At 40.1% G+C, this 20,804-nt stretch overlaps 1 protein-coding gene across 2 annotated transcripts in view; it reads right to left on the bottom strand.

Moving 5' to 3' along the window:
- phc2b (polyhomeotic homolog 2b (Drosophila)) overlaps positions 1-20,804 on the bottom strand; it is a 48,415-nt gene that overhangs the window by 9,881 nt on the left and 17,730 nt on the right. For both annotated transcript variants that reach the window (XM_004547510.5, XM_004547509.5), the window contains exons 2-10: positions 20,374-20,734; positions 18,147-18,290; positions 17,927-18,004; positions 17,434-17,595; positions 15,998-16,120; positions 15,438-15,732; positions 7,120-7,424; positions 5,891-6,080; positions 577-788 (exon numbers count right to left, since the gene is read on the bottom strand). In XM_004547510.5, the coding sequence (XP_004547567.2) occupies positions 577-788; positions 5,891-6,080; positions 7,120-7,424; positions 15,438-15,732; positions 15,998-16,120; positions 17,434-17,595; positions 17,927-18,004; positions 18,147-18,290; positions 20,374-20,676 (1,812 nt within the window). In that variant the 5' untranslated portion in view covers positions 20,677-20,734. The remainder of the gene's footprint in view (positions 1-576; positions 789-5,890; positions 6,081-7,119; positions 7,425-15,437; positions 15,733-15,997; positions 16,121-17,433; positions 17,596-17,926; positions 18,005-18,146; positions 18,291-20,373; positions 20,735-20,804) is intronic.

Here is a 20,804-nt window from a genome sequence, read left to right as displayed (position 1 = left end):
GTCATCACGTGTGTACGCATCTTCATAAATACTGCATTTTATTTATTTTCATGTGTGTTGATTAAAAATTGGAAATGTAATCTGCTTGTTTAGCCATGTGTGCATGTATATAGAGCATTTTCACAAAATGTCCAGTAGGAGGCAGAGAGGCCAAAGCCTAGAAATTAAAACTACACTTTTTCCCCCCCTAATGACTAATACAATTGAGAAGCTACAAACATTAATATACAAGCACATGTTAAACTGTACAAACAATATGAGATAATAATGAACCAATTTCAAGGGAGATGACTACACAGATTAAGGAAGGATTTTAATGCCCTTGATTAAATGAACTGACTACAGAGCGCTGCTCATTACCTTCTTCCATCTGTATTCTTTCCCATTCACAGGGTCTCATCTCCCTGTAATTAACGAGTGAATCAAACAGAAGCTGTACGATGTCACTGCTAGCAGTAACAGAGGGTATGTGTTTGCCTGCTGACAGTTCCCTGCAGGCGTGTACACTGGAGACGGTGCTGGCTTTGGGTTGTTTATCATGTTTGTCTGCCAGTATTGCCGAGATTGAGCACTTACACACACGGGAAACGGCTCAGCTCCTTCCTGGATGACAAAGCCTTCGATGACATGTGTGAGGACCTGGGGCTTGACGATGGCCTGAGGTGGTTTGTTCTCTCCGTTTTGTGGCGTGCTGCCCGTCACGGTGGGCACCTCGCTCTCATTTCCTGAGGTCATGGCTGGAGGTGGGGTCCCCACTGCTGCACTCGGCCTCTTCGCTGTACCCCCACCTGATGGAGAGAAAAAACAAAAACAAAATGGGTCTATTTAATACAAAGGAGCACGTATCCATTGAGAAATGTTTCAGTTTGAATGAAATTAAAGCTTAAAAAGAAGTAGCTGATGATCGTTTCAGTCATTTAGAAAAGCAGAAAAGACAGATTACATTTTCAGATTTGAATGGTTAATGCTTCTACGATAAGCTGAATATTTTTTGGTTGTACATTGTTGGTTAAGCAAGACAAGTAGAGCTGGAGTCCTTTTCCTTTTGTTTGTTTTTCAATAGAAATGTCAGATTTTCATATAATCATAATTATATAAAATTTTATGTAATTATCCAATATACTACATTGGAAATATAAATATATTGGATTGTATACATATTTATACACATAAATATAAATACAGTGTGTTAGAGTAATATTGAAAAGGAAACCATAGAGTATTTGTTTAATAATTTTCTTAACAATGTACTTAAAATGAATCATTTTATTGTGATGCTACGTGTGCATGTGCTGCAGACAATGCTGAGATCATTACAAACAACACATTTGCAGACACTATGCTGGACATATTATGGCATTTGCTATAATTTCATGTTTAAAAACACATGAAACAAACAAAACTTCAGCTGTAAAACCAAGCATTTCATTCCCATTTTAATTTTGGGGAAATTTTATCAAGCATATTTAATAAAAGTAATCATGTCATCAAATCTGCATCACATTTAAGTGAAAATGTTCAACAGTAACCCATCTCAGTTTCTTAAATTATAATAATTACAATTTATTACACTCGCCATCCACTTTGGCGAATTCCATTAATGAACATCAATTTAACTGTTTAATGCAATCTTCCAATAACATTGATGCATCAGAACGGAGAACGAAGGTAATTAAAGTGACTTTAAACATGTCTGATCTACTGGATTTTCCCACACGACCAGCTTACGAAGGGTCTCCAAAAAGGAGAACGCATCGCGTGAGCAGCAGTTCTCTGGGCAGAAATCCCTTGTTGATGTCAGCGGTCAGAGAAGATTTACCAAAATAACCAGTCATTACAAACAAAGTATGCCTTGAAGCAGATGAGTGACAGCAGCAGAAGACCCTGCCAAGTGCCACTCTTATCAGTTAAGAACTCAAGCCTGACCGATTTTGTTGGAATATCAGCCGCCGTAAGCCTTTTGTTACCACTATTGGCGTTTATAACAGCCAATAAATGAAAAGTAAATAAGACACAGGAGAAGAGCCCCAACCATGTTAACCACCAGAGGGCACTCTGCAACCTCCCCTGTTGGCAACAAGTTCAAAACATTACAAACAATCAGCTGATCAAAGCAGGGCATGAATGAAAAAAGAAATAACTATAAATAATAAATGTTAGGAAAAGCTGTCTGTGTGTCTGAAAGATAGAAAATAAAAAAACATATTGGAATATGGGATTTTTAAATCATCAAACATAGGCATCGGTATCCAAAGTCCAACAGTGGTCAAGCTCTACTTGAAACAGATGGACTACAGCAGCAAAAGACTACACCAGGTGCCACTTCTGTCAACTAGGAACAGGAAACTGAAGCAACACACTTAATGTGTTTACCAAAACTGGACAACAGAAGAGTGGAAAAAGGTTTCCTGGTCTGAGGAGTCTGGATTTCTGCTGTAACATTCAAATAGTAGAGCCAGAATTTTGCAAAAACAACATGAAAGCATCCTGGCTTGTTCAGCCTCCCCACTGCCAGGGACCATTCTTGTGATTTGGTGCTATATAAATGAATTGAAATTAATATTTCAGCCCCTTAGTACCAACTGAGCATCCTTTAATAATCACAGCCTACCAAAGTATTGCTGCTGACTAAATCCAAATCCCTTTATTACAACAGCATACGCATCTTCTGGGGGTCGTTTCCAGCAGGATAACACAAAGCTCCAAGCAAGTCAAACTGGTTTCTTAAACGTGACAATGAGTTCAGTGTACTCTTATAGCTTCCGCAGTCACCAGATCTCAGTCCAACAGAGCACCTTTTGGATGTGTTTAAATGGAAGATTCATCTGATTGAGGTGCAGCTGATAAATCTGCAAAACCTGTGATGCTGACATCGTTAACTGATCAAACTCTAAGGAATGTGTCAAGAATTATGTTGAATCTATGGCACAAAGAATTAGAGCAGCTGTAAAGACAAAAAGGTAGCAAGCTGTACCTAATAAAGTGGCCACTGAGTGTGTGATAACAATGGAGTTGACACCTCCGCGGTTTGCAGCAAGCAAACATAAACTTTGTTTTGTTTGTTATGTTTTATAGATAAATAAATTTATGAATAACGTAATTAGTTGCAGCCATAAATTTAAAGGCTAAACTTTTGAGAACACGAAGCCTATTATTATTATTATTATTATTATTATTATTAGTAATTAGTAGTAGTAGTAGTTGTTAGTAGTATTATTTGCAACATCGTAAATGTCTGTCTTCATATAACAGCACCGAGGACTAATGCGATTACATTTCGCAATCTCAAATGTCAAATTACGGTCACTTTCAGGCAAATTAGCGCAGTTATATCCACCTGCTCATCTGCCGGCAGACCTAAACGATCCCGCACAGACCTCCTGTAACAGTGCACCAGTCAACATCAACGCAACCACCCCACATCTGTCGCTTGCACCGCCACAAAGACGCTTCGGCTTTTTGTGAAAACCCCCTCCAAAGCGAAAGTAAACACCGCTCCTCTGCGCTTTGTCACCCTAAAATCCGGCTGGATTGAATGAGAAAGCGTTTTCTTACCGCGCAACTTCCGCTCTGCTCAGTCAGAAAGCACGTGCGGTTTGCTGTTTGTTTTTGCTCCGACACGCCAGCCTGCCGCTGTTGTGCGCGACTTTAAGCTGCAGCGCCGCTTCAAGTAAATATCTCCCCGCCTCCCCGTTTCCTCCCACGTTAGTAGCTCTGATCCTCCTCACTCCGCCTGCTGCTGCACAACAACACAAACCAGCACAGAGCCTCCAGCTTCAACCTACTACAGGAAATATCTTCTTTTTGGCACAGACTTCAACCAGTCTCTCACTGAAAATGCAAGCAATCCTCAAATAACCCTGCCACAAAAGGCATGCTTTTCAGCAGGGCCGCAAAGAGGATTTTAGAGTTACACGGGCCATCCAAGTCCCCCAATATACACTCTACCCCCACACACAAAGAAATTCCCCAGAACACATATTGGAATCATCTCCACACTATTTAGACAGTTTGGTCCGCACTTAATTTAATGAATTACTTCATAGAAGCAAAACATGGTCTCAAAGCATTCCCCAAATGGGTGTCTAAATATCCTTTATCGCCCCTTTTCGATTAGTACCTACTCAGATCAGCTCGATGCGGGGTACAACTCAACTCATTTTCTATTACAATCGAGTACCACCTAATGTGCTTGGGGTTATTATAGCAACGCAGCCAAGCGTCCTGTGACTTAATTAGTATGTGACACGAACGCCACAACAAAGTGGTGGTTTTGATTTTCGTGAAGGAGACGCCCTGATAACTGATTGCGTGACGCCACTGACAAACCAATAGGTTGCGTGCAGTGTGCTGACATCCCCTCGAATCGTTTGGAACCCCAGCAGAGTAAGTACAAAAACAGTACCTGGTATTATCACTTAAGGTTGGTACTAATGGACAAGGAGCTTATGTGGAACTGTGCATCTCCACCCCACACATTCTAAGGCAATACTTCAGTCTCCTTTGTCAGAGACATACACTTTTTGAAAGTATGTGTTTTACTAAATGACTATGAACGAGACAATAAAGATTAGTGTGTAGGAAACGCATGACGATAGTGTCAAATTGCCCGTCATCAAAGAGAAGGTGCAAGACTTGAAAACTACCACAAAGAAAAAGACAGGTAGAAAAAAGGACCGGTAAACTTCCCATAAGTGAAAGAAACTAAATGAGATGTAAATCCCAGAGCTCCTGCCCAAAGTGAAAAGTGCCAGTGTGCCAGTGAATGGATGCAACCCCAATAAAATCAAAATGATAACTAGAAAAACATTCAATTAAAATAACAATTTTAAAGGTTAAGACTAAAGCAAACCCCAAGTGTCAGGGAAACATTTTAACCATTTATCAACTCAGGGTCATGGTGGGGCTGGAGTCCATCTTAGCAGTCATATGGCAAAAGTTGGTAGGCTACTATGAGGTTAACACAGAGACAGAAAGCCAGCTTGTATTTGTCATTTTGTTAAACTGCTATACTTCAGGTTAGCTGATACTTTAGGACTAAGGCCATAGTTAGTGGGATCTGGTATATTTGTGGTGTAAAAACTTTAGCACACTATACAAATGTAAACACATTTCGATGTCAACTGCTCCCTATTGGCCCGGTGAGTATTACACAACTCGACAGCAGACAGCATGTGCCAAAACAAGGCAGGAGCTTACAGAAGGAGCGGACATTATCAGAAGAGGTTACAATTGAGCACCTTGTTCTACCAGTTTTGATCTTGATTTTATTTGATTGTAAAATTGCTTATAATCTGAATTGTGTGTTAAATTATCTGTAGCATTTAACATTTACCACTGTGTGCCCTTTTCTGCTTACAATTATTAGAATATCCGTTTCCTTCTTGACGGTGTACCTCTTGAAAAAGATTTTTAATCTCAGTGGAACTTAGCAGAATTAAGGATATAATATAAACGTTTTAAAGTTTCTATTATCATTTTGATGTATCAGTTTACCCATAATGAAATCAACAAATGTCTATGTGATGGATGTATGCTGGAAAAGAGTGAAAAACTGGATTCATTATCATACCACCTTTGGCAGAAACCCCCTCTGATTCATAAGATGAGTGGTTAGGGTGAAGTCATGACCACAGATATGGAAAACAATAAGAAGAGCAGTGTGAATGAGCTGATAACACATGTTTTGATGTAAGAACAAAAATGTATCTTCCCTCATTATGCAAGTGAACAGATTAAAGACATCAGATGTGAGATGGCTGAATTGTCGAGGCGCAAATTTGTAGCTAACAGTTGTTTAACTCCTACTAGTAATGTCGTCCCAGAGGCAAGTACATAAATTATGTTCTTAATAAGACTTTCAGCTTAGAAAATCCCACTGAGTCTCTACCTTGCTGCTGAACAGCTGGTGTGGCTAAGTCAACCTTGGACTGCTCTACAGGCTTGGAGGGTTGGGATGGAGAAGCTGCAGGTTGCTGTTGCTGCTGTTGTGGTTGTTGCTGTGTGGATGGGGTCTGACATGTCTCTCTGACTACCAGTGAGGTCGGCTTATCTTTACTGTCCTGAAGTAGTCGGGAGGCCTGGAAAGTGCAGTAGAAACAAACAAAAAGTGTGAGAAGAAGACATCTGAGATAAAACAACAAACATCAGGGACTGAAAAATTGAAATCCATCAGCTTTGGAAAACATTACATGAGGGGGAAAATATAATACTGTGAAGATTCCTGTGTTTTGGGGGTTTTTTCCCTTTGTGTCTCTTAGAGAAGAAATGAAGACTGTGGAACTGCTGTAAAAGTAGTTTTTGTTTAGCTGGTTGCCACTGTCAAAATACCAAATTGCAGAACGTGTACCAGAACTCAAAATACTTTAAACACATTCATTACGCAATTTTGAAAAGGATAGCATTACTCTGAGAGAGATATTTTCCTGTGGTTTCATATCTACAGGTAGGACACAGGTGAAAAGTTCACTTTGGAGAATTGACATTTTTCATATTAGAAAAGAAAGTCTCAAAAATTTGAACGCAAATAGCTTTGCACATCTAATCGTGATTTTACTTAAAACAGATGGGTTACATTCATTTCAAGGACATATTTTCACTCCTCAAAATAATCCTCATTTACATTTTGCTGAGATTTGGTGTAGCCCCTAGGTTCAGCTACCACATCCTCTCAGGTTAAAGTCAACTTTTTCAGATGAGCTAGCAGTCAGACATAGTTTAAACAGCAGGTAATTAAGTAAGATCACCATATTAGACACATTTGCTCACCTTGCCATTATAAAGATCCAAAAATGGGAAAAAAATGTCTAAAACTGAGCATTTAGAGCAGTTTTAAGTCTGAGTTTGTGACTCACAGGGATTACGCACAGTCATTATTTAAAGTAATGACCACGTTTAATATGAGTGCCCACCACTGTCATTGCAAATAAACAAGAGACAATAAGGTAAAGCATAAGAAGCCTCCTTGAAAAATGATCTGTGGAGTTTTTGACCTGCTATAACCGTTTATTTATGGGTAGGCTGCCCATTTGTGTCAAACTTGCAGCATTTTCACAACCTAGAAAAATCCTGTCTTCAAGCTCTTTTGTGTGTGGCATTAATCTGCGTTTGTGTACGTACCGTTGGCTGGATTTGTAGGTTGATGGCAGTGAGCTGGACAGGCTGAGCTTTGGCATGGTTGAGGGAGGAGTGAAGGGCATGTGGGCTGATAGTGGAGTGGAAGATGGTAGCCTGCTGGCTCGGTGTAGAAGGCTGGTGAGGAGCAGGTTTGGGCAGCACGGGGACAGGATGCTGTGACGGCTGAACGGAGGCCGTCTGCAGCAGCTGGCCCGTCGTCCTTTGGGAACCTTGGCTTTGCTGAACCACAAACTGCTGCTGCTGCTTGTGTTGCTGAACCAGAGAATGCGGCTGAATCTGGGTGTATGCTGGAACGAGAACACAAACACTTATTTCTGAACGTGTCAGCTATGATTATTTGGTAAAACTATTTGGTAAGAAAAAGAACTGTTCATAAATATCCTTACAAAGCAAGTCATTGTCATACAATGAGCATTCTTTATTTCATGCATGCTGACAACTGTCCAAACTCTTGATATCCGGAGAACTGCGCCTCAGGCTCATAAACATTGAAAAATGTAGACGTCTGCACAAAAGAGCTTGTTTTGCAGCGCCTTCACCTGTAAGTCCCTTGTTGACAGGATATAATATTAAGAGCTTGTTGAAAGGTGCATAGAGAGGCCCACTGTTGCAGTGTTGGCCAGACCATTACTCACAAATAGTTTTAAAATGGCTTGTCACCACCTGTCAGTGCTGCTGTGGGTAAAAGGACATCCTGAGCTCATAACTTGCCCCCAAGCCCAAGACACAGCACATCAATCTTGTATTGTGGGAGCATGTGCGAGTGGGAGAGTGTTCTTTGGAAGTAGCCTGAGGCTAGTCTAATATTAGAAATGCCTCAGGAAGAAACATGCAGAGCCAATTATCTATGACACCCTGTATAGAGTTAAGGATGAGTCAGTGGGTACCAGTATCTCACACACCTCCTTGATTTCTAAGAATTTTATCAACAAAGAAAAAAAAATCTGATTACTAAAAATCCCCCCCCAAAATGAAGAGTTATCCCTGAAAACTACTAAACAGCAGGTCCTGCTATATAAGCCATGTGAACCTAGAGGTGCATCTGGTTATGTTAATAAACATCACAGTAAATCCCAGAGTGGAAAACTGCCAAGTGCATCAGTGTTTGTCTTAGATCCCCCTCGGCCCCTCCCTCCGCCCCCCTGTTCTTTTCGCATTGTTTCGTGTGGGACAGGCTCCATCTGGTTTCCAAGTTTCCCTGTGAGGCAGTAACCACACTCTGTACCCTGCCGTGGAAAATATAGACATTTCTATCCAGCAGAGTTTGCATGTCATTAGTCCCTTTAATGGTACGAGGACCGCTGAGAAGAGTTTTCATTTTCACATGGTGAGACACAGTGGAACCCACTGACAGAAAATTTGGTTAGCTGTGGCGTCGGTGAAAACCTTCAGTTAATATTTATTATGTTAAGAGAAGGATAAATATAAGATGTGGATGGGTGGATAAAGCCAGCTAGATGCTAACCATTAAAGGGAATTAAAAAAAACAAACTTTAAAAAACAGACCGTGGAAAATTATATCCATCAACTCAACAACTATGCCCATGGGTGGGAAAAAGAAATGAGTGGAGACATGCTTTTTTTGTCAACTCAAGCATCACAGCCCCAAAGCCTTTCATTTAAAGCATATTTTTAATGTAAAGAGTCTGCGTGGTAGAAGAGAATAAAAACGTAAAGTTTTGTGTTGGTCATGGACACGGCAAACAAAAGTCCACTCATTCCCATTTTAGCAATCTTAATTTACTAAATAAAGTTTACTCAACTGTCTTCTTGTCTGAGACAGCCAAAATAAATAAGTGTAGAAAAGCAAAGTTAACAGTCTACAACAACTCTACAACAAGTCTCCCAAAAATATCTGATCAGGCCTCCTTTAAGGGTTCATAAAGTGTGAAAACTACAGATAAGCGGAGCACAAGAATAGATCATGAGAGTGTCCTAATCATTAATTGCCATTCAAGCCAGAGCTCTGAATCATGTCCAGTTTTTACAGCCTTCCTGCTGACAAAGACATTACACACTGCCGGCCAAAACCACCCCAAAGATGGTTAAGCCAAGGAGCCATACTGACGCGTTTCTTTAAGTTAAAACAGTAGCTTTTTAAAAACACACACCAAATGTGAAACAATTGAGACAAAGCTGAATGGGAATGGTTTGAGAGTTTAGGGTTTTTTTTTGATGGGTTATTATGCTGTGGTTTTGCTGGTCAGGCCTGTGTGAGGTCAAATTGGGCTGTATTCAGCACATGAGCTAAAATGAGTCTGACACCCCTGCTCTACATGATGATTGCGAGCATCAAATTCCATAGAAATCAATTTTTTTAAAGACACAAACCCTGTTTTAGTGCAGCCTTATGGTTGCACTAAAATAAAAATAAACCTACTGACTGTGGTGATTCTTAATCTCCTGGATAACATGAACATTTGTTCTGAACTCAAATATTTCTTCAAACTGGATTTTCTACAAAGTGGTAGAATGACGATGATGATAGACATGCTACATAAAATCATACTATGTGTAAATACCAAGTAAATGGACCAGAAAATGAGATTGTTTTGAATTGATTTTAACATCGGACATCTTCCCACAGCAGAAACATGAGTTTGTATGAGCACTGTGGTGTAACATCCACTGATGTTACAAAATAGTGTAATAATTTTAAGACAGCTCTGGCTGTGAAGTCAACCTACTACCTCCAAACACCACAAGTTGTCAAGAAAAGCAAGTTTGTTGCTGCATCTGCTATTTTACAATGTTCATCCAAAGTTATGAGGGAGCCACAGTCTGCTGTTCTTAGTCTTGAATGTAGCAAGAAGGCGGCTACTCAAAGTTAGTGCTTGTTGTTGTTGAGTTCAACTGATCGTTGGGTATTGGAGACTGAGTATAATTCTGTCATTACAAACTGACCATCTTAAGATATAAAACAGTCAGGAAAGGACCAATTACAGTAGCAGAGCCTGCTACATGTATGTCTGTCTTTAACTTGTTGGTTGCCATATTCAATAGTTAACAAATGGTGTGCACATTTACCTATTTTATTAATGATTATTCTATTGTAATGTGATCAAAGAACAAACGGCAGCAGAAAGCTCCCTTGCGGCAGTTAAACTGCGTCAAACTTGCAGTATCAAGAGACTCTCAGCCTTCTGTAAGGGAGGAGGAGGGGGATTTCTGAATCAGTACACACCAGATACAATCAGCCCCCTCGCATGAATCCTGACATCTTTCTCAAGCCTCTAATGAGTAACAGAAAGAGGTCTTGAAAGAAGAGGAAGATTTGGAAATTCGTTTAAATGTTATTCCCCCTCAAGGTCTTAAGATTAAGGACTGGAATTACTCAGGCACCCCACACCAATATATACATACAAATCATATAGTCTACAGTATGCGGAAACCCACTCCCTCCGCCCCCAACGTTGTGAATGTTTGTAGAGTTCTTACTCTGTGTATTGCCGTGCAATGTCCTGAAATTGAGGACAGTATGCATTCCTTCCAGCTTTTGCAGCACCAGGCCCTGGAAAACCCCAGAGTTTCCACATTTTCACTGACTCCTGCTTTAGCTTACCATCTTGAAAAATATTGACCAACAACACCACAGCAACAGTAGACCTTGAGTCACCTTTCCTAATTTTAATACAATTCCAAATAAGGATTGAAGATTGTTTATCAAGGAAAATTAGCTCCATGAATCCGGTTCTCAAATGGCTTCAAAACTTACAGTACAGTAAAGGTTTTATACATAAGTACACCTTAAAAAAAGAAAAAGAAAAAAGTTTTCATCTTTCCAGTTTTTTAGTGCTGATGGGGTTTCCCTGCTGTGGTTTTATAGTGTGGTGCCGGCTCTTTGTTGCTGAGAGAAGGTGATGACAGACATACACTTGCTGCATCAAGCCAGACGGCCTAACATTTGCTTCCTCCTCAATTCCCATGAATGTGAATCTGACAAACTCTCAGCGTAACCACAATTAATCAATTTGTTCTGTGCTGAGTTCGATTTAACACAGATTTGGTAGAAATGAGACACGTCAGGTGTTTGTTTTTTCTTAAGATTCTATTTGTGGCGATAACAAGGGCACACGAATAGGAGTCTTTTGATGGGAGGTGCACGTCCATTTTGTTAAATGAATTATAGAGTAATACAATATATACTTTGTGACTATAATTGGCACAAATGAGCTGACACTTTTGTGAGTGGATCTATTCCAACTGCATCTTTTAGTCTTTGTCACACATGAAACTCTTTTCCGGCCTGCTGCAGGTTCTGGTTGGAGTGGCCCTCCAGAGCAGGAAGAGGACTCAAAACCTGGAGTTTGTCTGACTGTGAGATACAGCTGACAGGTGGACTACCTCCACAAGAGCAAAATGGGTGAAAGGCCGGAATGAAGACCATAGAGGACCAGAGCAAGCTGCTAAGCTTGTGTAACCTAAAGTTTATGTTTGGGTAATACATACTAACACATGCTGCGCACACCAACCATTTAACTGCATCTATTATCTCTTTCTTTTTCACTTTGGGAGGCTGTAAGGCATCCTTCACATGAATTATTAACCCTACTTATTAGGGCTGAGCCATATTATACCGTTCACGGTAATACCGGTATAATGTTGGGCAACGATAAGAAAATGAAATATCGCGATAGAATATGGGTCAAACGCGCATGTGCAGTGCCTTTGTTTTCATACGCATATGGCGGCGACAGCGAATGAGAAGGGCGAAAGCGGATCGTTGAATGAAACGGATGAACCAGAATTGGTTTGTAAAAAATGCTGCAACTTCAGTGGTGTGGAACTGGGTTAGCTTTCGTCTGTCAGATACACAACAAAGCACTATTTTTGGTAGTGGGCCGTCGTTTTTTGGAAAATACGGCACACTTAAAATCAATCCTTTGATTTTTCTGGAAATCGACAGTGCCCCTTATAATCCTGTGAGCCTTATGTATGAATTCTGGTTGTGTTTACTGACTTCGAAACGACTTTATGTGGTACACGGCGCTCGAAAATCTGTCAAATGTTTTAGTACGACTTTGCTAAGCTACGAACCCGCACCGCTTGATGGATTGTCGGAGCATTACGGCAATCGTAGTCAGGAGCCTCGCGGAGTGATACGTACTGCGCTTCAACATAACATTACCGTATTGTGTGTGTATAACCTCTTTTTAAGTTTTGTGTATATTATACATGGTTATGCTGAGGATATGTCGGCCAGTTTCCACTGGAAATGCCTTTTGGTTAAACTGTCAGCAAGGAATTTGCATTTGCACTGTTACATTTTTATATAACTTTAACGCACATAAAAAAAAAACTAAAAAAAAAAAAAAAAAACAGCTGCTTGTTTAAGTGAAAATACATTGATTTTTTTTTGCACTAATAAAGTTGTGGAGTTGTAAAGTATTTTGTCTAGTGTCAAGTATATCGTTATCACAAATTTTCAAATGTATATCGTGATAAATATTTTTGGTCATATTACCCTGCTCTACTACTTATGAATCCATTTATCAATCTGAAATTATGATGGATATTTTTCACCACTTGTTTGGCCGGGAGTGTCCTGTTTAAAACAAAAATCACTGCAAATATGCAATATTGTATGTACTGTATTCTTTTTTGAAATATAAAAAAATAATTAAAGCAAGGTTATTGATGTAATTATTCCTTTTACTTGTGCAAAAACCATAATTACCATATTACACTTCTAAACACTTCTAAAGTCTGCAAGCCTCCTGCATAAATTCACCACCCATTTTGTTAGGTGAATTTAGGCTAAACGTCTAATATCAGTCAATGTCTGTGTAGTAACTAGCAACAAAGTTAGTAACATTGCAACATTATAGGTGGTTCATTTGCCAAGTGAAACTATTAATAATTGATATCATGAATGTGGACTGTGCAAAACCACTAGCTGAGTTCATATCTAAATTTTCCTGGTGCGTAATAGCAATGAGCTACTTTTGAAATGCAACAGTTAAGTGTCATAATTTTATTAAGACTAAAATCACTAAAATTGCTGATCAATTACATAAAATGCTAAGTAGCAATTACCTCTACAATCTTTCATGAACCAAAACCATCCCCAGGGGGTGAAATTACCCACCAACAACATGGAGCAAAATCTCTGGTTTCCTGCAGCTAAAAATAATGGCTGCTCCCTTCTATTACCAATTTTACCCTCTAAAGCAAAGTGCATCTTGACCCAGCCACAGTCAAGTTGAATCCAAGCTTTTATCCTAATCCGAATCCCATCAGCCAGCCACGCTGCCTCTTCTCTTCCTGATCCACAGAGTAATAACTCCCCAGCATCTCATGTGCACACCTGTCCCTCGTGGGCTGCTGCTATGGCAACCCATGGTAATTTTTTTCCCCCCAGACAGCATGCTGCCAGATTTTCAGCTTCCATCCTCCCTTTCATTTTATGCGAATCTATTACTGAAACAAAGCAAGACACAGTTGTGCACCGACGTGCACAGATAATCCCCACCTCCCCCTCTCTTCACAAACACACAAGCCCAAGTGCGCACACACACACACACACAGACACACACACACACACAACACCAACCATAAATGTAAAGAGTGTTACAGCCATGCAGTCATACAGACATAAATATGGCACATGCACAGACAGACAAATTATTTCGCAAGATGTGATTTCCTATGAGGACCCTCTTTAAAATGCATCTAAAGGTTACTTATCATGCAAACAAATGGGACTTAATTTGACGTAATCAGCTTGTGCTGCTAGAACATTCACAACCATTCACACTAAAAAGGGGAGAAAAAAACATTAAAAAAAAAAAACAGCTGCTGACTTTCAATTACACAATAAGTGGTTTAAAAACACTCTTGCATGGCAGTGTGCCTTTCACAGCTTCTAATTCACAAAGCAGCTAGACTGTTCCAGACACAAAACCAACACGCTGTCTCTAATAGAGCTGGTTTCACCCATTTAGTGAGTGAATGGATTTGTGAAGCAGGCCCCGACAAGTCATGGCAACAGCCAAGAAAAAGCTTTCAAACGTCCATGTGTGAAATGTCTTTTCATCTAATCTCACTATAAACACTAGAGCACAGCTCTGTATATGTATATAAGACAGCTGTCACAAAGCCAAAATCTTTCTTGAGGTTTGAAATGTACATCTGATACATAACAGAAGCATGCAGCCGCCGGCAAACAGTTTGTCAGTTTCCTTTTTCTGTCCACAAAAATGAAACTATAACTTCGCTGCAGTTTTAGAGCTTACATGCTCTGTGGACCACATGTTTTCAGAGGAAAACATTGGTGCATTCAGAACACATAGCATGAGCAGCACAAGAAGTTTTATCTAAGATGTGCTCAGAAACAGCATTTAAAATACACTAAGATTAAAGATTTTACTGGCTATAAGACAATTTGATTGAAGAAACACAGAAGAGGAAACTCAGTGGAGACACTAGGATTCATGCTCTTGTGACCACCAATTTCTGCTCTGCATAATTTCATGGCAATCCAGTCGAGCTGCTGATATAATTTAGTCAGAATCAAAGCAGTGACCTGACAAACATTGGTTTATAAGACTGCTTTTAAGTTGCTACAATACATGATTAGGGACATTAAAATGTAATCTGTTATGCTACAGTGTTGCTTGCACATGTTGGTTAGATTGTCTAGAGTGTATGGCAGTGTCACCACTGCCTTTAGAAGAGAGTTTAATGCCAGATGCCCTCCCTGACATAGCCCTCCTTCTCCTGGCCTTGAACTTCCACATGTTAAATGTGTTTTAACAACTACACTGTGGAGCCACAAGTTTTAACTTGTATTAAGTGGACCCAGACAAAACTCCACACAGTAGGGCCCTGTCAAGGTTTCAACCCAGGACACTCTTGCTGTGAGGAAATGGTGCCATCAATTGAACCACAATGCTGCCATTTAATACCAACACTCATATTCAACAAGACCTAGTAAGCACATCTTGATATCTTACACAGAGTTTATTGCTGTTTTTTAAGACTTTGTGTTGCAAACAATTTGGCAAGCGCACAAAGCATTAGGTTTTAAACACATTAAGGCTGCATGTATCAATAAATATTGGTTGAGCTGCAGACAATTTTCTTGATTAAAAAGAGTGACAGCAGTAAGTAAAACAAGAAAAGTATTACTTCCTGTACTTTTAAAGATCAAACAAAACAACCTGTTAACCAACCATTTGTTTTGGGTTTGTTATTTGCATCACTAATATCCATCATTATTATTTTTTTCTCTCACTTGTGTGAGAGACATTTCTTTAATGGATGGGATTTAATGTTGTGGATATGCAAACTTCTCTTACCTGGAGCAAGCAGAGGCTGAGCATTCACAGCGGTGACACTGCGGCTCATGTTTATAGCTCGGACTTCTGTGACTGCTGCACTGTCCCCCTTCTTCCCTCCTTCAGAGGGACTGTCTAAGGAGCTGGTCTTCCCCCCTGCTGAGGCCTGGGTACCTTGACTTGGGTTTTTGATCAGTGACGCAGGCTGGATAGGCACAGGGGCCTGCTTCAGACTGAGAGCCTGTGGCATCTGAGTCTGAGAGGAGGATGTTGTCGCCCCCTGCTGGCCACGGATGGCCAGATTCTGTACCTGATTCTTAAATACAAAAAGAGAGACAAGATTCACAAATGGCTCAAGCTGTGGATTTTTTGACTATGTTCATAAGAATTTTATTTGTAAAATGCTGGAAATTCATTTAAAGCTTGTAAGTTTAATATTTATTTTTATGGATTACTGCTTTGCTACATATGTGTAAAATGTATAAAGTTATATTTACGAGAGGGAGCTGGAAAAGATGTTAAGACGAGATAAAAGACTGCTCTTGTATTATTAGTGATAATATAGGTTCCAGCAATATTACCTGTGAGGAGGCCTGCGTAGAGCTGTCTGACTGCACAGCCGTCACAGTGGCAGCTGGGGTAAAGATGAGCTGTGGGGACAGAGGAACAGCACGACCCAGGCTCCTCGCCACCTGTACCTGGGCCTGGAAAGTATGGCACACATTAAAAAAAAGGGGGAACTAACATAGGAGAAGCAAACTGTAAACTAAAATTACTCTCCTGTGTCATTACTGATCATATTCCCCCACCAACTAGTGAAACTGCAATTTTAATGATGACAAAGACTTATATCACCAAATCAGTATCTAACTACCTGTGAAAACTGGCTCAGTACCCAGGGCATGGTGTTGAATAATGGCCATAACCATTTTGACCTGATGAAAGCCAGAGGCCAAACATGCACCTATGAAATAGGTGTAGGTAAAGCTGTGCCAGAAGCATCCATTCTGCTTTAGAAAATATGACTCAGTACCTTGGACATGACACTGAATAAGGGCCACAGGCTCCCAATAAATGTTAAAACACACTATTTACAAAAGTATTTACAAAAACTTAACAAGACAGAAGATTATTTAATCATGGGGTGCTGCATGTGTATATTCAGTTAGTTTTTAACCTCGGGTGTATGATAAGACAAAACAGGAAACTAAAGAAAATATTTTGGGACACTGATACGAGTAAATGTAGCACCAGGAAACTGTACTCGAAATAAAGTCCATGACTAAACTGACATGCAGTTTGCTTCCTGCCGCAATCATCACAGACATCTGATAACGTTGTGTTTTTGCTCGTAATAAGCAGGTTGTTCTACCACCTCATTGCCAGTTTCAGTTTGCCATCAGTTGTACAATCTGGAAACTCCAACTGACAAGCACTCAAAACCAGCTATACCCAAAATAACCAATTTCTATTCCTTCAACAAGAGAAAGAGAGAACACACACACACACACACACACACACACACACACACACACACACAAACCAAAAAATGTTTTCTGAGCATTCACGTTAAAGACATCGACTTCCATGTTTGCAAAGAGCTCTCTGTAGGCAAACGCATTATCCTGACCACCTACTCTACTGCAAGATGACAACAAAACACGTCATTTACAGTGGAATTGCTTACAAACACAATATGTATTTTGTATATTTTATTTATTTATGTATGTAATGTTCTATACATGTGCAATAACGCCTTCATTTATTCTTTTTTAACTCAGCCCTGTTTTTATTGCGAGTTTCTCTCTGTGCATGCAAATTTGTTCAGTAATGCATCTGTGATGTATTGACTGCATGACAATAAAGAAATCTGAATGGCATAAACACATACACAGGGCCTCCAAAGAACAGAGTTGTGCCTATTTAAATCAAGCAATACGAGTGTGCTAGTGTTTATGCATAAAGTGGAGGATCATGTAAATGTGCCTGTGGCCATTTCTTTTCTTTGTAGTCTTACCATCTGTGCACGCAGGTACATCTGTGCTTGGGTGGGTGTAAGAGTGGGGCTCGATGGGCTGCCCAGCAGAACAGCCTGCTGGGAAATAGTGGTGGGGGTTGAGCTAATATTCTGAGCTCGGCTGATCAGCTGAGCTGCCGCTGGAGACGTGGTCAGGTTGATCTATGGGGAGAGATAATCAGGATTATTAGGTTATACGTACAAATCCTGAATAGATGTGGGGAGTTCTGAGACAAAAGCATCATATCCCCAACTATTAAATTCGACAGCATCAAATTCAATAGTTAAAATGTGTTCATTCTGCTAATATTTCTTACAGCTAAATACGTACAAAATCAAAAAGAAACTTGAATCTTTTTAAAGGTAAAACAGAAGGAGCAACCAAGCTGCTAGCATCCTGCTGCTAAAAATCAACTTGGCTCGATGATAATCCAACTGGACAAAGATAACTTAAAGAGGCTTTTAGGAAGGCAGCACTCCAAACTGCACTTACCGTAGCCTGAGTAGATCCTGTTTGCTGAGATGAAGTGCCATTTTGTGAAGAGCTTTGCCGGCCAGCCGCGATACTGGCCTATCACAAAGGTAGAGAGAGGAAGGAGGACAGGGTGAGTGATGCACAATTTCTGAAACATGTCTTGCAGCAGGTCAACAATAACTGCAATCATCATCTCTAAACTGAGAGAATGAATTATTTGTGATGCCTGCTTGCTGACCTGCTGTACAGCAGCCAGGCTGAGGCTGTGCTGCTGCTGGAGGGCTGCAGTTTGCAGCATCAGATGCTGCTGCTGAGCTGCATACATCTGCTGCAAGTACTGTGCTGCTGTGTTGGGCTGTCTATGCAATGCCTGCTGGAATACCTGCAAATAAAAACAGGTGCAAAAAAAATGGCCAGTTTAAAAAAGACATTTGATTTTTACATCTGAACTAAACTTTCATAAAATCCAAAGAATCACAAATTCAGTCACCTCGAAACAACATCAATTCTTCATGATATGTCAACAAAGCAAACCAAAGCCTCTGTGCCTCTACCATGTGGGTAATCTCAGTACAAATTTTTACATGATAAATAAAAAGAAAAGAAAATGGGTTTTATAATTGTATTTCTATAGCAATGCCATGTGTTTACATTATCTAATGGCACAGCAAGTAGACAAGCCCAGATATATCTGACAGCCACAGCCATGTGTCCGCCTACAGTGATGATTTGTTAAAAGGGAGCTACTTCATCATCCTCCAACATAACAATGCTTTCCAAAATATGCAAGAAAACCGCCCCTGCTGAACATGGAAAAGGCAAACCTGTTTCACCAAAAACACACCCTAAGTATAACCATGCAGCTTCAGTTCTATTGTGTGACAATGTTGTGCAGGTTTCTGAAGAGTTACAAGGTTACTTTAGTTATTGCGCAAGTATTAAACACTTATTTTAGACTTACTTAAAATTTCCTTGGAAAACAATACCTGTGTGACTTGTTGCACCATAATGCTGCTATTGCTGGCACCACTTCATTCACAAATAAAACGCTTTCTGTATTTCCAGAAATATTGTTGCAAATTTCATTGAAATATTGTGATATAATCTGAGGCTGTATCACCCACCTCCACACTCTCCACATTCTTCTATTATACAACCGCTTAAAGCCACCAACATCACACCTATACTAAAAACAGTTCTGTTCTTTGTACAGCCTTACCTGTGGTTTTTTGAAATGATTTGCTCTTTTACAAACATACAGCGGTGCTAGAACCATGCCAAAGGCATACAAAAAAAAAAAAGCAGGCAACCCAAAAACTCTGATACCAGTAACAGTTGCTAATACATCCCCATATTTAATGCAGTTTTATTTACTAGGATCTTTGCTCATGCAGATTATCTGGTGGGAAAAATGAAAAGAAAATTGTGTGATAACAGTAAACAACATCAAGAAATGTCAGTTTGATTGCATGGTTATTATGAATTTAACATTTTACAAACTTTACAAAGTTTTAGATTTATAATTATTTTATCACTTGAGCTTATAAATCTTGTCCTGATTGTATTTCAAAATGCTTTACAGACCAAACTGCTGATTTTTCTTCATTAAGCAATAGTCATTAGTATGCAATATCTTTATCGAATCCTAAATGTGGTACAATCAAAATGTGTTGAATCTGAACTGATTGCATCACTGCCTATTTAACAGACTAATCGGGAGACAGAAGTCAGGGTTTCAAAACCTCCAATTACTGCAAACACACAAACAATTCTTTTTCCCTAAATGTGGGACAGAAAGGTTTCACACTGTGCCAGACACAACTCTAAGAAAGTTAAACCCCTACTACTGGGAAACCACCTCTCCAAGTGCCCTATGCCATGTTTCCAAGGATTTTGACCTGCAGTCAACAGTGTCACAGAAGCATCCGGACCCACAACGTGTCGCTGATGGGCACAAGTAGCAAAGATGAAATACATGCATGAACTGATTTCCAGCAGTCCTTTATGCTCACAGTGCTGCTCAGTGACAATAGTGATTGCCTTGTGATTGTCAGCATGCTGAGGGGGTGAAAAGAAGGACTCAATCTAACAAAAACCCTGCTGTCAAACCATCAGCACTCAAAGTTGAGTGGACCTAATTCTGAGGGAGGCTAAGCCTGTGTAGAGGCTTACCCCGAGGGCAAGGGGTCAAAAGCACTAAAGCACAGAAAACATTCTTTCCTGTCTCCAAATTGGAGACATGCTCCAACATTACCACATATTTGAGATCCTTTACTGGGAAGACAAATTCCCTTTTTCATCAATTCCCTTTGTAAAAAACGATGCTACATCAAAAACAATTTTAGAAGCTTGTATGTCACTTTTAAACACCAACAGAGGGCAGTAGAGCAAAGAGTGTCAGGATGTTACACAGAATACCTCAACTTAAGCTCTCAGCAGATTTATTACAGAACCAAAACACTCACCTGTACTGTACGGTCAGGTATTCCACTGTAAACCGATATCTGAGGCACTGCCGGTCTTCCAGCTGTAGTACTACTGCTGGAAGTACTGCTAGTGTTAGTACTACTACTACTACTACTGCTGCTGCTACTACTATTACTAATGCTAGTGGAAGTAGTAGAACTAGTAGTAGTTGTAGTAGTATTAGAGGTACTATTACTGCTGACAGCAGTGGTGCTGGAGGAAATGGTGGTGGACGTGGTGGTGGCTGCGGTGGTCCCGGTACTGCTGGCAGTGGAAGCAGGGGCCCCTGGCTCACTCTCCATGGTGCCCTCTGCTCTTTTCACCTTTGACCCCCGGCTCTTCTGAATGGCTCTCCTGTGCCTTCAAGAAAGAAGCAAAAAACCTGATGAATGTATGGAAGCTTGTTTCTGCCACTGATACAGAAGTTGGA

The sequence above is a fragment of the Maylandia zebra genome, linkage group LG5, assembly GCF_041146795.1.
Source record: "Maylandia zebra isolate NMK-2024a linkage group LG5, Mzebra_GT3a, whole genome shotgun sequence".
Taxonomy (NCBI): domain Eukaryota; kingdom Metazoa; phylum Chordata; class Actinopteri; order Cichliformes; family Cichlidae; genus Maylandia; species Maylandia zebra.
This window is presented reverse-complemented; position numbering and strand designations above follow the sequence as displayed.